Here is a 17,042-nt window from a genome sequence, read left to right on the forward strand (position 1 = left end):
GAATGAAATAGTAAGAAAATTAAAAAAAATTATTTCATTGATCAGTATACCAAAATTTAAACGCATCACCACCCATATCTTTGAAAACGTGACACTTTCATCTTAATTCTGCTCTTGGTACATTTTTCATAAAGTAAAATTATCGCCGTAATTTTGACAAAAAACAAGTGCTAACACATATGCGGCTTTAGCTATAGTAACATGCTGCATAATTTAAGTTACAGATACATCATACATATTTATTTCTTCTTCATATTTTTTTTAAGAAACAGTATTCAAGTATTTAGATATTCATTGAAGGTTCTTCTTGTTTTCCCCTAAGCAAGCGCAATTAAGTTACCTTTCCGGTGATAAACTCTAATTCTATCGAGGAGAAATAATTTGCCTTTATATTGACTCGAGCACGGATCTTCCTCTTCTTCCAGTGATTTAAAAAATTAAGCTTTCATTTCCCCCACAAACATTTTTGGTGGTTTAAAGGAATAAGTGGTACAGTGCTGCCAAATATAAAATGTTACAAGGTATCATTCAGATTCATAACGCTAATCCCGAGACTAAAGCCATACATATTATACCTGTACATGAATTCTAGGAGATAGCAGCGCACTACCCAGTGGCGAAACTTAACTGAGTCACCCACAAGTGAATGCGTAGCGCAAATATCCCACAGCTGAGGAAGAATCATTCGCCTTGACCGGGATTCGAACCGGGAATCCCCTAAATATTCTCTCTTACGCTCCCTCTGGTTCGATTCCAGGTCAAGGCAAATAATTATTTCTTGTTGTGGAATTATAGTCTCATTAGGAGTGAAATTGCGGATGAATCATGAAGCGTTCACAACTGTTAAGTGTGCGGTTGCTTCTGAAAAAAAGCGCGATTAATTGGTGACACTTCATCGGAAGTAGCGACGCGTCGGTATGACAGTTCTTCTCGAAGGCAAGGGATTCCCTATCTCATTTTGGGGCAAGGACGACTGTCGTGTTGGAAGGAGGTTTTTGACGCCACAGCAGAGACCGCACTCGTTTAGGAAGTGACGAAAGGGGAATCGGAAGAGGCGCCACTATCGCTCCCCCTCCTCCTCATTCCACGCCCTTCCCCCCCATACCACACCGTGTTTTCGAGCACTTCCGTCCTCTCCTCAAAATACCAGAAATACACGCTCAGGCTATCGGTGAACTACATGTGTACTGCTTTCAATGAGTGAGGCTCATTTCCGCTAGGCGCAGCCGCGATTAAAAACGTCTCGCCGTCTTGTCTTCCTCTCACGTCATTATCGTGACGTATTGTATGAAGATCAATCTGCGAAATGTAGAACTTAACATTTCAATGCCTTTATATTACAATGTATCAAACCCTTCCGGGAGAAGTATCGAGCTTGAAGAAGTACCGAGAGGGTGGCAATTGACAGCTCAGAAAATGCCTGAAAATTATTTTATCATTTAAGGCACTGATAGAGCGTAAAGAGGAGGGTATTACGTTAAGTTAATTTATGAGCTTATTATTTAGAGATAAAAAGCGAGATCATTGGAGCGATTGCGATTTAGTCGACAAAGAAAGAAATTCTATTTCAATCTCCAAATTAGCATTTTAGGCGTCCAGAATGCTTGTTGTCTATTGCAGTGGCGTGACTATGGGGGGGATGAGGGGATGGATACCCCCCCTCCCAAAGCCTCAGACAAATTTAAAAAAATTTAAACCAATATCTAGTTTTGACATATTAAAACTGCATCCGCTTGAAGTTAATTTTTTAGTGCCAAAATGATGTAAAATGTATTTCCAGGCATGTCATTTTTTCAAAATTTTCCCGGACCTTCCATTACCTGGGGGGGGAGGGGGAATGGTCGCTCTCCCAGGCCATCCCATCCCCCCAGAGCATATTCCTAGTTACGCCATTGGTCTGTTGTGCCTGGCACCCACACCATTTGAGTAGGTATTCGTAAACTTCTGGTTGAGTACTCTTCATACTTTAATTTATTTGAGGTGTACATTATGAAATACAGATAAAATAATAAGCACGAAGAAGCATCCATGGCTGATGAAATCGTGTTTTTCAATGTTTCTGTTATGCATGGATTTTAAAATATTAAATTTTCACAGCTGAGACCAATTATTCAAGTAATTGCATATGTGCGAAATTTGGCGCAACAGCATGGTAGTGATTCGACATGCTATGCCTCATTTTCTTAAGAAATGTTCGGGTCAATCAAATCTGCAAATATCCGATTAGAAAAACGAAGAATGAATGCAAATGAATGAAAGTACGAGTAGAAGGGGGATATCACCTCTTGCATTCCATTGAAAGGGGGAAAGGGAAACGGACGCGTGGATGGAAATTCGTTTCGATTTTCTCTTCAGAACACCACGCTATCCAAGGCATATAGCACAGAATCACACAAAAATAATTATTCCTTTGAGTCTATATCTCTCTAAAAATATACTTAATTAGAATTTTATATACATGAAAAATTACCCTGGACTGGGGAATTCTTTTGGCCTAGGAGAACTTTTTGTCACGGTAATTCATACGTATTTCACCGCCGTTTCGGCTGTAGGCTTCGAAATATTACACATAGAAATTTAAAGTTTGATATAATTAAAAGATTCCTTTTTTGTATTTTTCATACCTCGAATATTGAAGATGGCTCAATAAAAATTCCACGGTACCATGTTATTATAATACACATTATAAGATATTGTCATTTGTAGTGCGGAGAGTAGAAGATTTAAATTATTCATTGATGGATATTGCTACTTATTTCGATTATATTGCACCGGAATCAGTAATTCCAATGACCTGTGCAGGATACGCTTATTTCGAATTATAGCTTCGGCGAAGAACATTGTACGGAAATGGAACTGGCGAATTCGCCAATTTATTGACTCAATCCTGTCAAGTTCCATGAATTTATTTTTCATGTTGGTACAAGGGTTAAAGACCGGGATGAAATGTGACTTCAGATAAGGAGCGAAGATATCGGACCATCCCCGCCGTCTGCGGACTCATCCCAAGGTCGCTCAGATTATTCAATTTTCCTCTCCACACGAAGTTGAATTCACAACGCCTGGATTATTTTAGCCCTGGCTGCTAAGTGATGTTAATTTTTTAAATTTCCATCATGTGTCCGTTAAACAACACCGTCTTTCAACAAAATTCATACCTTTTAATTAGTACAAAGGGAATTATTTTCCGTGAGAGTATCCTTCCATCTCCCTTCAACAATCTCCTTCTCTACCCTAAACAAAACCGTGGCAACGCCACAGACACAAGTTGCATGTCTTCAAATGAAAACCTATACCAATGCATCAAACACATCAGCATAAAAGAGCTTCCAAATACAACTTCAATATAGTAAAGAAACACTGAAAAAATATTTTCTTTAATCAAGAGGCGCCCACTTAAATTTTTCAAATTTTAAATGGGATCTTATTAGTATAAAAATGTTTCAAAAATATTCTTAAATTGCGATTATTCTCTTGATATTGAATGTTTCCTTTATTCTATAATCTAGAATACCATCTTGAGACGTGTGTAATATGTTCTTATACTTTGCAATTTCCGGGATGTTAGTGCTAGATGGCATTAATTCTAAAGCTCAGTCAGGTAGAAATATCTTATAAAATCCGGAATCACCTCTTACCGCCACCATTAACAATATATCTTATTTAATTCAAGGAAAATTTTTCTTAGTGAATGCAACCTCTTGTGCGAAAGAGCACTCGAGCAAATAGATTACCATTTCAAGATTAAAAGTCATGCTTTCTCCAAAGCGTGTACGCTGATATTGTGATGTATTGTTGCTGAAATTTATTTCCCTTAATTTTTCTTCATATCAGTTGGGATTTATATAGTCTTCTAAATTAATTACGCGTTATATCGGGAAAATGTGAACTAAAAATGACGGATTCTGTGCAAAGATGAAATGTGTGACAGTGATATGTACGACAAATACCGATTATTGAAATACTATAATTTTGACTGACGAAGTTTCCCGTGAAGTTGTGTGACTCTCAGTTTCCTAAAATGCCGATTTTTCTCCTTATGGCTACATTTTTCTCTAGATAAGCTTTAGATTTTTCATATCTCCTTCTGAAGGAAACGCGATGACGAATTTAATAGGAAGACCTTATAAAGATGCCTCAAGGATATCTAAAACTACTCAGGACACAGACCTGATGTTTGACAGAAGTGTTACAAAGGCTAGATTGTATTTTAAGGTGTGTCATAGAGGGTTAAAACGTAATAGCTTCGTAGTCAGCTGAAAGGAAGTATATTTTGGCAGAGTGGCCGAGAAAAGTTGGGCAAGCGGAAATTCTTCAGTCTAAACGGATGTCAGAGAATTACCTAACGCAGGCTGGAGCTGTTATGGGTTGATCCTAGTACGCTCTCGACCAAAAAATAGTTTCGTGTAATTGTTCATTCATAATAGTTTTCCTACCGTGAGCTAACCACCTTTTAGACTGTAAAATATTTTAAAATTTCGATGGTATTGCATTGCAGGGAAACGGATATTCACGAATTCACGAAGAAAAATTATGTAATTTTTAAGGTCTGAGCTTTTTCGCTTCCTTTTTCAGAGTAACTAGCTGAATCTAAAAAGTAATTTATATCTATAATTAGTGATCTTGTTCTAAGGAAGAGAAATGGTATTATTTAATAAATGGTAGATTAATTATTAGCTATTAATTATTTTTTTGTTAATTTATTATAACACTAACCAGAGGAATAGGTCATTTTTCTCCGGCGAAAGAGGGATAAGTATTACTGATTACTTCGCAATGTTGTGATGTTTAAAAATATCAAACTTGGGTAAAATCTGCATAATCAATAGATGAAAATGGGAAAGGATTTACGAAGTGACCATGAGCCACAAGTGTGGACAGAGTTAAAAAATACCACAGCCAAAAAATATATGCCTTGACCTAGAATCAAGCCATTTTTGGGATTTACTCTTTAAAAATTAATAATCAATTTGAACGTGATAAATGAGTACATTATTTAAATTTAATATCATTTAAATAAATGATTTAAGAAGTTTATGACTGCTTTAGTACTTTCAAACTCTCATTAACTGATGTTAATTTAATTATTAAATGTTTTGGTGAATCACATCCTGGCCAAAAATAAACACGCAGCTCTCCTAACAGAGTTAGTAATTGTTTCTTTATTCTTTCAGGGCTGGAAAACGTTACAGATTTGGAGGCAACGCAATGGGCTTAGATTTATTGAAATAGTATCTTCTTTAAAATCTTTCAGATCGACACGGATAACACCATTTAAGTACCTCACCATTTTTCTGCGCCCGATAGAAACGATAAATTAAAAGAGGTATTTTTACGGACGGATAGGGATAGGAATGATTTTTTATTCCAAACTATAAATGCTTGGCGCAATTTAGTTAGTTGTGTTTCCTTTTTAAATGTTAGCTGCTGTCCTAAAATCCCCGTCACACGTCTATTCAGACAAAATTAAGGGTAGTAAGTAGATATAGATGAATACTTATGTGTCTTCGGAAAATTCAACCTTCTAATTTTTCGGTAACTTTGCTTCCCATGACTACGAGTAAACTCCCTGAATTTGCGAATGTGGCGTATATGTAACATTGTGGCTAGAGTCTGGGTCAAGGCGAGCGTTATTTCGTATATTGAATTCTTTCGAATCAGGAAAAACGATTCACGTGGTTTGACGCCCAGTGACGGTTGATGGCGAATGAAAAAGGAACCTAAAACGGGATTCATATCCTTCATTCTTCCCCAGTCATAATAATCACCAGCGAGAGGGCGATAATGTCGGCGTACTTCCCCGGGAATCCTCCGGTTTCGGGTCAATCATACTCTCTCGAGGTCATGCGTAGTCTGATACTCGATTTTGCCTCTCGGGTTTTCTCCATGTCACTTCCTTCCGCTGATGCAAAATAGAGTCACAGCGGAAGAACTGCCATCATGACTATGTAAACTGCACCCGGGTGAAAGATCAAACATTTAGTCGACCGGCCTTATATCGCCTTTTTCGTGACATTTATTTTTTTTAATTTTCTGTAGCATCTTGTAATTTTCAGGGTAGGTATATTCAGTAAATTTTGCCAACATTCTACTGTATTTCAAATAAAATAGTATCATCTGAGGAACTAGTGAGGCAAAGTACACAACTTTAAGCTAGAGATTAATGTTTAAAAGGGTCTATATAACGCACGATAAAAATTTCAAGAGGATTGCTTAATTTTTAAAAAGTTAGTAAGTTACAAAATAAACCTTCCTTAAAAAATACATTTCGTAAATGGCGCCTAGGCTTAAAGGGGGTAAGTTAAATTGTATGCCAGTTTCTGGGGGTCAAATCTGGTGCCGAAATATTACAATCTATTATTTACATTTTCAGCAATTGGCATTCAAATCCATTGTCCCCATTACTATTTCTTTTTATTTGTTACGTTCACTGCTTACCTTGTCAAGAAGCCGTTAATTTGCCTTTCCTTTTTTAGGATTAGTTAAATGCATACTCGCCAATAATATTATATCGGGAATAAAGAATTAATGTTATCCGCACTACATCTCCATGTAATTTTAATAGTCTGTGTAATCGATCATAATTAGTTTTTTATTTCTCCATAAATGTGAGAATTTTATTGCTTGTAAAGTGAATGCGAATTTGAGAATCGTAAAAATATACATAAAACCTAATAAAGCAAAGAAAAGAAAGATGATTAACAAAACAAATATTTAGGAAGTATAATGTAATCGATCGAGGGCTGATGCAATGGATTCTGATTTGCAATTATTTGCACATCAATCGAGCTGCGTCAAACCAATCCTAGGATTGTTGACCAGTGATGATGATGATGATGATCACGCTTCTTAATATTGAAATCGTTACTTATGGAGCCAATGTTATAAATATATTCTCACCGCAAGATAGTAGAGTAAAGAGTGATTATCTGCCAATTTAGACGAAACATTATAGCAACTAGTAGGGCGATAAAATTACCATCGTTTATGTGTTGCTCAATGATTGACTTTTATCAAATCTCTAAACTAAAGCAAATGACCTGAATGACGTCGACGATTCAGTATTTTTAGGGCCATTAAAACCAGACGTAATAAAGGAAAGAGATACAATTGTCAGATTTCATTTTTTTGCACAGGTTTCCGGTACATTTAATGTGATTACTCTGTGCATCGAGTAAATAGAACTAGATATAATGGTTATTTAAATAAATATAACATTTTGGAGACTATCTATTATTTTTCAATTGAAAAATATCAAATGGCCATGTTAAAAGTTTTATTTGGGTTACCCTATGCTATTTTAACCTAAACTTATACATCTTAAATATGTTTTTATTTCAACTTTCCTTGGATTCTTATACGTTCTTCCCTTTTCACATTAGAGTCAAGCCTCATTCAAACCTCCTATGCAAAGGTTAGACAAACACTAGTGTCTTAAAATTCCACTGAGTGTTTAAAACAACTTAGTTAAAAGATTCTGGAATTCTTATGAATTTTGTTTCAGCAAGATTTTAGACTCCCTCCTATACAGGATATGATGAGTGGGCTAAGTTTTGAGAAATAAATATCATTTTTCGTCAAACCCTGGTAGAGTAGTGTTATTTCCCAAGAAATATAGTTCAGATATATATTTTATGCCAGAGTCCAACTTAAAAGTGAGTCATAGTCGTTGTCAACGACATCATCATCCTGGAAATACAAATGGCCTGCTTGTCACCTGCTTGCCTGGAGAAACATGGATATTTTTTTTAAGGATTGTTTCGGACTTCAAGGCTCTTCTCAGTTTCTTTTCGAGTTAATCTTATTTTATAAATGAATTATTTCGTTTATTTTTTTTGAAATTTTATCTGTTATTTTTTTTCTTTTGCCCACAGCAGCCGTTCGTTAAAACTAAGTTTCGAGTCATGTTTCTTCTTTTTTAATTCCGAGTAAAAATGCAAGCGTGTCATTCCAAATACGAATACACTGCGCAAGCCGACCGGAGACCGCTTTAGAATTTCCGAATGTGGTAATGTGGACGGTGAGCGAATACCGGGGGGTAGGAGGACTGTCGTCGCATGACGCAACGAATCTCCGTAAATGATCGAATTCCACGCAATCGCCCGCGCTCGCCGATTCTCATCTGTTTTACTTCTTCCCTTTCCTTTGATCTTCCCACTCTCACCAACTCGAACACTCGACACGATATGTCCTCGTCGCCTCTCAATCCTCCCCTCTTCGTATTCTTCAATGGGATGATTCTCATTTTTTTTATCACTTCCCCTCCGTTCTACTACCCTCCCCCTTCTCTTTCTCTCCCTCCCTGTCGCACCTTGCTCGTCACCGTGATGCCATTCATACTTCCGGCGGTGTGAGACACGTCCGGCCAAGTCTAAATTTCCTGTCGAAGAAACAAAGAAAAGAATACTAATTTTAAAAAAGTCACTGACCTTGTTTCACAAAAATGCGAACAGGACTTAGAAAATGGCGTGATATATTACCTTTTTTGATTTGGTGATTTGGTATTACTTTTTTGGTTTGATATTTTGTTTAGTTATCTCCTAAGGCCTCAAAAATGTTCTTTTCCACTGTTGTTTAACACACTTTAGTGTTGTGTGTGGGTACCTTGAATTCAATTGGGTTTAAATTCGATAGACGTAACTTCAGAACATGACATTCAATGGATGAGTTGTTTGTTGACGCGATGGAAAACTCACTAAGCATGCTTGTTTAATTCAATAAATGCCTTTTTTAAGGTTTATTATATAAGCCTTTATTAAGGTAACAAACTTTTAGCCAAGTATGTACAAAATTAACTCGGAAAGCATTCCTCAAATCATTATTGCTAAAATTCGGGGCTAAATCGTGCCAACCAGAAAATCGTCTTTGCAATTACCCAATGAGTCAAAGAGATTTCCGATACGATTAGTTTTACAAGGAAAATTAATATAATGAGTTATTAAAACGCTTCTATATCTCTAATCTCTTGTTCTGTTTCCTTTTCAGAGTACTTTCACTGATTGGAAATTGCTCGATGAGATAAATATTATGCTGAGGGCATGGATGTTGTGCGCCAAGGAGGAGTTGAAGACCGTGATTCAGGTATTATCATCCGGCGAATAGGGTTGGGCAAGGAAAAGTTAAGGGCTCCTGGATATGATGTTGGACGTCAGGGCAGACGTTTAACTGGAGAAAGAAGCGCAATCAGGGAATATAGGCCTCAAAATCCTCATTGCTCTACAATCTTGACAATGAATCAAAATCTACGTTCTACAGACTAAACCTACATTCTACTTAGTGAGCCACCTCGTTAGGAGTGTGGTAGGAATGCAGGATATGTTACACCATCCATCTACCTTTGCATTCAACAAATATAATTAAGTTGTCCACAATGGTCTACTATATATCGTAATCATGGTCACCAACGGCATGTAAGTGCATTCCCCTAAAATGCAGGCACGCTATACTAATTCACCAGTTCAATCAGATAGTGAAATATTTATCATTATTATCAGAAAAATGTAGTTGTGGAAGTATACGTAGATTTTGATGGTAGTGGAATTATCTATCACATCCGCAGGCCTTTATGGCATTTTAAGATTCTATTCACTTCAAGGCACGTCCTATACCTTCTCATTCTCTCCAGAATATACATAACCTTACGTCGGTTACCGCCTTCAATAATAGCAAATGTACAAATTACGCAGAAGATTTCTTCGAAAATTTGAGATCTATTATTAAATTTCGGGCGATACATAGTTTTCTACCTCTCTATTCCAAATATATTATTCCATTTCTGTAGTAACGTGCAACAGTTATCCAACCATTGGTTTCTTCCGATTCGTACAACGGAATCGGAATAAAACAACAGACATACTTGTTCTCCAACAGTGGACTCCAAATGCATGCAAATAAAACACTGATAACACAGCATTCGTAGCCTACATGTTTTCATTACACAAACTTAAATAAATGCTATTAATAGATGAATATAAATTAAACATGAGGTTATGTGATGAACTATGTTAACCTTTTTGTAATGCAATTTACGTCATAATTCTCCAATTTATTTGGCAAGTTATCTATGTATCAGTCAATCGGATATGGAATTTTCACCAAATTTATTATACTGAGAACTTTTCACAAGTAATCATTGCGTCCCAGTACTCCTTATAAACGATTCTCAGTAAAAAAAAAAAGGAAATTTGAGCCAACGTTGAGTATTAATTCCATAAAAAAGTTATACAGACAAGGTATGTTTCTGTTCTGCATATGTTTATAAATGTTCCCGTTAGCTACTTCATCACATATAAATAAGGGCCATGGCCATGACAATGGGAATAATTTGAAATTGAATGGAAATAATTTTCAAAAAATGAGAAAATGCATAAATAGTATCTGTAGGATTATGACTTTATACTTGTTAATATATTTGGCAGTTAATTTAAGTGTGCCAAAATACTGTTCAAAGAATTAAGGTTTTCAGTTTAGCGACGAGGTTTTTTTTGGAAAATATTATGTTAAGTTGGAGAAAGTACCCTCCTGTAATCGAATTAATGCATTGAGACATTCGTAATGTGCTTAATGAACCCTATATTTATTTTTTCTCCACTTTGCCACGTCGAAGTTATGCAAATTTATTTTTTCTACATAAAATGAAATTCAGTTTTACTTCGTGATTGAAATTGATGTGGTTGCTGTACAGATTTTTTTTCCGAACGATACTCGAAAGGTATAAAGACGGCACACTGGCCATTATTTTAATAAGCATGTTTCCCTGAACAGTTTTCTGCGGTGGAAGATGATAGAATTAGCTACTAATGGCATCGGTTAGAAATATAACAGTGTTTTCGTAAATACACAATTAATTACTCTCCATACACCATTAGTTTGTAAGGATACGTGCTTATGCTACTTCTTGTGAGGTATGATAAAGTCTCCCCGATTTTCAACAAAGCCATGAAAATGTTAGTTAGACTTGCAAAAAAAAAAAACAGAAAAAGTGGAGTATTATGTGGTTGTAGCGGTAATGATGCCGGTGTCCCGGTGTCGTTACTATGTTTTCCCTAAATTCGTCTTACAAATATGAATTAATCAATACAATCTCCTCCTAGCACACTATACGCTTTCCCAGGGTCATCTTTCATGATATCAATGAAGAAGACAGAACCGGCTCAATGAGTCACAATCGGACCGATTCTCGGGAAACCGCTCACTCATTAGACTTCCTACGCGCCGCGGAAGTCGCGACGTGCATGCACGCCAACGTTGTTCAGTATTACGAGCGTGCGGTTGGGAGGATTGGAGGGGGTGGGGGCTGAGCATGCTAGTAGCATTGGAGAGTGGAGTGGGAAGGAGAAGAAAGTGATGAGAGAGAAAGGGAAGATGGAGGAGGGGCCAGTAACTTTGATCACACATGCTCGCTGTATGGTGAGTGGGAGACGGTGGCGACTCCTTGCGGTTCGAATCGGAAACTTTCTTGGAGGTCGCGAGGGCAGCGAGCGAGGCCCGAAAGCGCCAGTGCGCTCTGATCCTCCGACAGTGAACGGTCGGTTGCACCGCGAAAAACCCGAAGAAGGGAGACTTGCCGCTTTTAAAAAAGACTCCACCTTTTTGAGTGGCCAACCAAAGTTCCTAGTGCAGACGGAGTGTGCTTCATTCCATAGTAGAATATTTTCTATAAGTTTTTTGTTCGATAACGAGGATCCACGATGGGAAATTGTTGTTCCCGCTTCAGGGCGGTCTTCAAGCCGTCTTCTTCGTCCTCCGGGCCCAGTGGTGGTGACATCCCGGATTCCACGGCCCTCAGCCCCTTGAGGCCTCCGTCATGGAGGAGGAACACGATGCCTAAACCACCAGGTAGGATTGACAACGATAATCGTGTGCAATATGCGGTGCGTCACCATGGAGACCTCACTTGTTTGTTTTATTTGTTTCTTCAACCATTTGGGAATGTTGCAAATATGCGGCAGTCTGAAAAAATCCATTAGGTTTTCTAGTTGTGAGTTACTCCCAAACATTTTCGAGTGAACTTTTCGCATAATTCGGTGCCACACCACATGATATTCACATGGCCATGGAGACCTCAATAGTTCGATTAGTTTGTCGCTTCTCCCATTCCGGCTTGGTTCAATTAGAGGAAAATATGGAAAAATTCTTAGAGTTTTTAATTTAAGAATTACGTCCAAGAGGTTTCGAGTAGAATTTTCGCTAGTGCTATAGAACACCTAAGAATATTCTCAAAATTTTCTACAGTTTGCCGCGTATTATATAGATCGAAGAAAATTTCATCCTACAAAACAACCCACCAGTCAGCGAGTTCAATATTAAGAACGAAACGTTTATTTATTAGGCCGCTCCATGGATTCGGGGCGTGCTCCATGGCTACTGAGTGCTACGTACATTCCAAAAGACGCGCTCAGGAATGTTTACCTTAGCAACCTACGAGATATCTCGACGCGGCATAATTGAATATCTTAATAATCGCATCTTTCTCCGGCTTCTCTTTATCTTTCGTGTCCGAAGAATTAAGTGTTAAAATTAGGGCGAGGAATGGAGTGAGGATGCTGCAATGAGACATCTCGATTGACTTTTATCATGGATTTCAGCAATTTTAGAATGTGCTCAACTTCCACGTTCCTCCCACCTTCAAGTGATTATTTCCGTGGCCCCGGTGGCGAAGTTTGTTTATTTGTGTTAGCATCGGATTCGCACCCTGCAGCCGCCTTCCGGATGAATACCAGACGGTGTCTCGAGGAAGGAGGCTTCTCGCGCGAAGCTGTGCTTTGCCTTCCATCCGCGGGCCGCGTCGCCATTTTTTGTCCAATACCTCCCCCCTCATGTCTCCCGCGCCCGCCCACAACCAGTTTTCCCACTCAATGTTTATGCGTGACTTCTTCTCTGCCCATCTCCTCCCTTCTCCTCACGTTCCTATTTATTTCTCCTCAAATGCTTCTCAGGAGTCACCTTTTTGCCGGTATCTTTCCGTTTTCGATAGCTTTCGATAGTAGGCGATGCAGCCATAGACTGAGCGAACGAGACAACGGGACTCAAGTTGCAGGGTTCATGAGAAGGTCAAGCGGGTGACGATGATCCGCCTTCGCCGTGATGGAATGCACCCGGTTTCAGCGATGCACCTCATGTGAAGCCCTTCGGTGTACTCACTAATATGCTCGTTCGCCATTTTTTTTTCTTTTTTGATTGCGTAATTTTTGTTTTTAGATTCGTCTCCTACTTCACGAAATACCCGAGACGAAAAATAACCAACTTCAACCCGTTTGAATATGAGTTGATGACGTCATGAGGTTATTCCAAGCGAACCGCTGGTTCTCAGTCTATGAGCGTCGCGTGGTTCGTTGTTAGTTAAGGTAATTACACTCTTTTGAACCATTCCTTCTCGCAATGAAAAGGTCTCCCCGAACGAGTAAATTAACCAGATTTCTAATGACATCACCAACTCGTGAAAAGCACTCAGCGACTTTCACGTTTTTTTTTTGTTTTACGAGAGAATAGCTAAATTATATATTTTTTTTCGTTGTAGCTTATATTTTCATTCCAACTATTGACTTCATTCAAGTAATTTCGATTTCGGCTGTTGAGCGAATATGAATTGAGGGAACGAGCTTGGAATACCGTTTATATTTGGTACCACTGTGAACCTGTGTCCTAAAACAGGTATAATGGCTGCCTAGGGGTTTAAACCTCCCTCAGAAATTTTAGCTTGATTTGCCATAGTTTTTTCTCTAAAAACCGTCGAAAACCGTCGCCCCACCTGTGAATGATCCCCAAACCCCATCTCCCAGCGAAAAAAATTCTGGCAAACTCTAATGATAGAGTAGATACCGACATGCAGTTCCTTACATCTTTCGATAAATTATTCTTGTCTCACACTAATATGTAGTGCATTTGTGCCTCATTATTTGTGTCAGAAAGCCGAAACAGCGTCTAATATACCTGTATTTTTGAATAAAAATACCTGAGTCGTTATCAAGGTATGAAACTGGTATGAAAAGTCGTTTTAAGGCTGCGCGTTTCGTCAAAAACTGCTACGGGCGTACAGACAGCGTTACCCAGATGCTAAGCGAATTAGGCTAGGAGCCATTGGAGACTCGGAGGCTGCGCGCTAGGCTTAGATTGCCTAAACAATTGAGAATGGATATCTTTAAGAGCGAAACAGAGAACATAATATATGAGCCACACTATATTTCCAGGTTCGATAGAAGCGATAAATTAAGAGAGATGTTTTGCCGAACGGATAGATACGGGAATTCGTTTTTCCCCCGAACCATAAAGGACTTTAATAAACGCTAGTACCAACCTCGTTAGAGTACTTTTTTTTTTTTAGCTGTAAACGGCTGGTGTCCTAACACCCCCTGCCACACGCCTTTTAGGCGGCTTGCGGGGTACTATATAGATGTAGATGTAGATGAAATAAAATCAACATTCTTACGTTCCGAGGGGGCGTCCACGATGAAACCTCTGTAAATTTTCCATCAGGAGTTATGATTCGTGGACCTCTTCGTTAAATAGTTCACTTAAAATCAGGAAGAACTGACGTCTTACCTGGGATACCGAGTGAGGTGAAGAACGACAATAGACTCCATTATTTTAGCACCACCATGGTAACATTACTTCCCAGTAATTTCAAGAATATATTTTCATTGGATTACATACTAAACGAGTTGACAACCAATTAGCACACAATGGTGGTGTTTAAAACCAACTGCCGTTTCCTCCTTCAATGTGACTAATGCGTCAAAGACCTTGACCGAATATCGAAATTCCAGGCCATTTATTCCGGTTCTTTCATTCCTGAGGTTTGGCTGCAGAAAACGCTAGCTAGCCATAAGAAAAAACTAATATTAATTATTTAATTTATTTGCGCTAAAACCCCTGAAAACAAGGTGCAATGCGTCATTATTAGCCCACACAGTAAAAGCGTATAAGCTACACACAATGTGTGTTCAGTGATGCAGTGGTTGGGCATAAATTGCATATTTCGATTTCTCTTAGCAATCAATCGGTAGCCAATTTCAGCGTAACAAATCAGACAATTGTCAATTTCTTTGCTAACTTGTGATAGCGATCACTATTATAACCGGAATGGCAAATATTAGCTTTTTTATTATTTAGTGACTTTCGCTACTGTATTCGAAATGTCTTTTTAAGGCTGGTTAATATTAGCTGTAGCTATACCGATTCGACGAGAGCAGGGTATGAATCCCCAGATCCGCATTGGACTAGAAACTTTTCCTGAGGTAGCGGCTGTGTCAGAATGCGTCTTTATGTGCGCGCTATTTAGTATTGTTGTTTGACAAATTTCGTAATTTTTTTCACTTTGTTTGAATTGAAGTCGCTTGTTATTTGTAACCGTATAGTCCCACGCCGGCCTCATGTTTCTACCTCCGCATTCGCTTCCTCGGAATGTGGCGCTGTGGTTCAAGGTTTACCGAAGGAACTTAGACTATTTGTTCTCCTCAGGCAAACTCGGTAATAAATAAACAGCAGCTGATCATCGTCTGCATGCGGTGCGGACCTCGTGGAATTTAAATGTCAATGGCTACATCCGGTAGTCAATCCGCTGGAAACTAACCAGTGTGATATATGTAGATGAAAACCACAATTTTTACAACAAATAATTTTTTACGCAATTGCTACATAGTTAATTAGTTCCAATATCAGAAATACCAAATTAAAATTAATTTACAGATGACTGTAGTGGCACCTGGAGTTTTTAAAATATTTAGTCTTAACGTCCAATGAAAAATTTATGAGTTAGTAGAACTGTCGTGAAGACAATGATTTGTACAATTACGAGTTAATGTTGAAGTGACAATTAAGGGTGAAACATAGTGAATTCATAAACTCCTAAACATTAATCACATAATAATAATAAGGTCAATTGTAATTTTCCATGAGATGTTTCGAATGAAATAAACAGTAAGTAATATTAAAAAAAGTAGGCGGACATTAACCCCGCTATTATCTAAATTGGAGGCAGTCTACCGTTTAAGGATTGTATAATTAGGAACCGGATGGTTCGAAACAGTACTAAAAGCCATCGTTCTCTATTACTCATTCTATTCTCATCTTAATAACCATTTATATTTATCCCTTTTATGAGCTCTGTCCTCGCTCTTTTCCACACCGTTTATCCTCCATTAATCCTTCCCTCTGTCCTGAGCATTAGCATTCGTTCCCCCAATTGTACAAAGACTATCCACACCCTCTACCACCTCTTCATGACATTCAAAAAGTATCATACCTTCTCGCTGTTCGTAGACTTCGTTGCCCTTTTCAGCATTTAGTAGTAATAAAAAAATTGCGCATGGTATTTTAGAGCGGAGGTAATTGCAAAGAAGGTGTGTGTCAGTTGCAAAGTTCAATTTGCAGCGCACACCTTTTTGATGTTCAAGAGCCGACTTAATCCGTAATAAGATACATTTAAAGTAGGTACCAATGATTCAGAATTTTTCTATATTCATACAATTAAGAGATGATGCATTTTTAAGAGTTGAAATATACTTAACATTAGGTTAATAATTTATTAAATATTTTAGTTTATTTAAAAATGTACTTAAATATTTCCTGGCGTTCTCTAAATATTTGTAAGATAGATAATTGCCTTCATTTTCTTCGAACTTTAGATTTCGACGCTCGGTACCCATACGAACGCATTCCGTAAGGAGATGTTTAAAATATGTTCTCAGTACGCGGAGGTGATAAACGTTTTTTTTACTTTAAAAACTACCAGCCATAGAGTTTTTTGCTGGCGTGCTTGTTTGAGTTATACGAGGCGATACTACGTCCATCGTCTAACGTTTACTATGCCGTGCATTCTCGGCATCTGAGATCACCGCTTATTCCCATCCCCGTGAATTGAGTGCACTAAGGCGTTTTGCCACAACAGGCACCGCTATGGCCTGCCGACGGCGTTACTTTACTCTCCCAAACACCGCAGCCACTTTTTCGGAGATGAAATACTGAGATGAAATTACTAGGGCTTGATTTCGACACAAGGTTTCATCGTTCATCTGTCATCACTTCATTATTTCACTGAGGAT

At 38.1% G+C, this 17,042-nt stretch overlaps 2 protein-coding genes across 2 annotated transcripts in view; one reads left to right on the plus strand and one right to left on the minus strand.

Moving 5' to 3' along the window:
* The window catches only part of LOC124155593 (hemolymph lipopolysaccharide-binding protein-like), a 247,186-nt gene that overhangs the window by 124,097 nt on the left and 106,047 nt on the right, over nt 1–17,042 (minus strand). The window lies entirely within an intron of this gene.
* LOC124155589 (annulin-like) overlaps nt 11,488–17,042 on the plus strand; it is a 69,280-nt gene continuing 63,725 nt past the window's right edge. Inside the window, exon 1 of the mRNA XM_046529546.1 lies at nt 11,488–11,838. Coding sequence (XP_046385502.1) covers nt 11,691–11,838 — 148 coding nt within the window. The 5' untranslated portion in view covers nt 11,488–11,690. The remainder of the gene's footprint in view (nt 11,839–17,042) is intronic.

The sequence above is a fragment of the Ischnura elegans genome, chromosome 3 (assembly GCF_921293095.1).
Source record: "Ischnura elegans chromosome 3, ioIscEleg1.1, whole genome shotgun sequence".
Taxonomy (NCBI): Eukaryota; Metazoa; Arthropoda; class Insecta; order Odonata; family Coenagrionidae; genus Ischnura; species Ischnura elegans.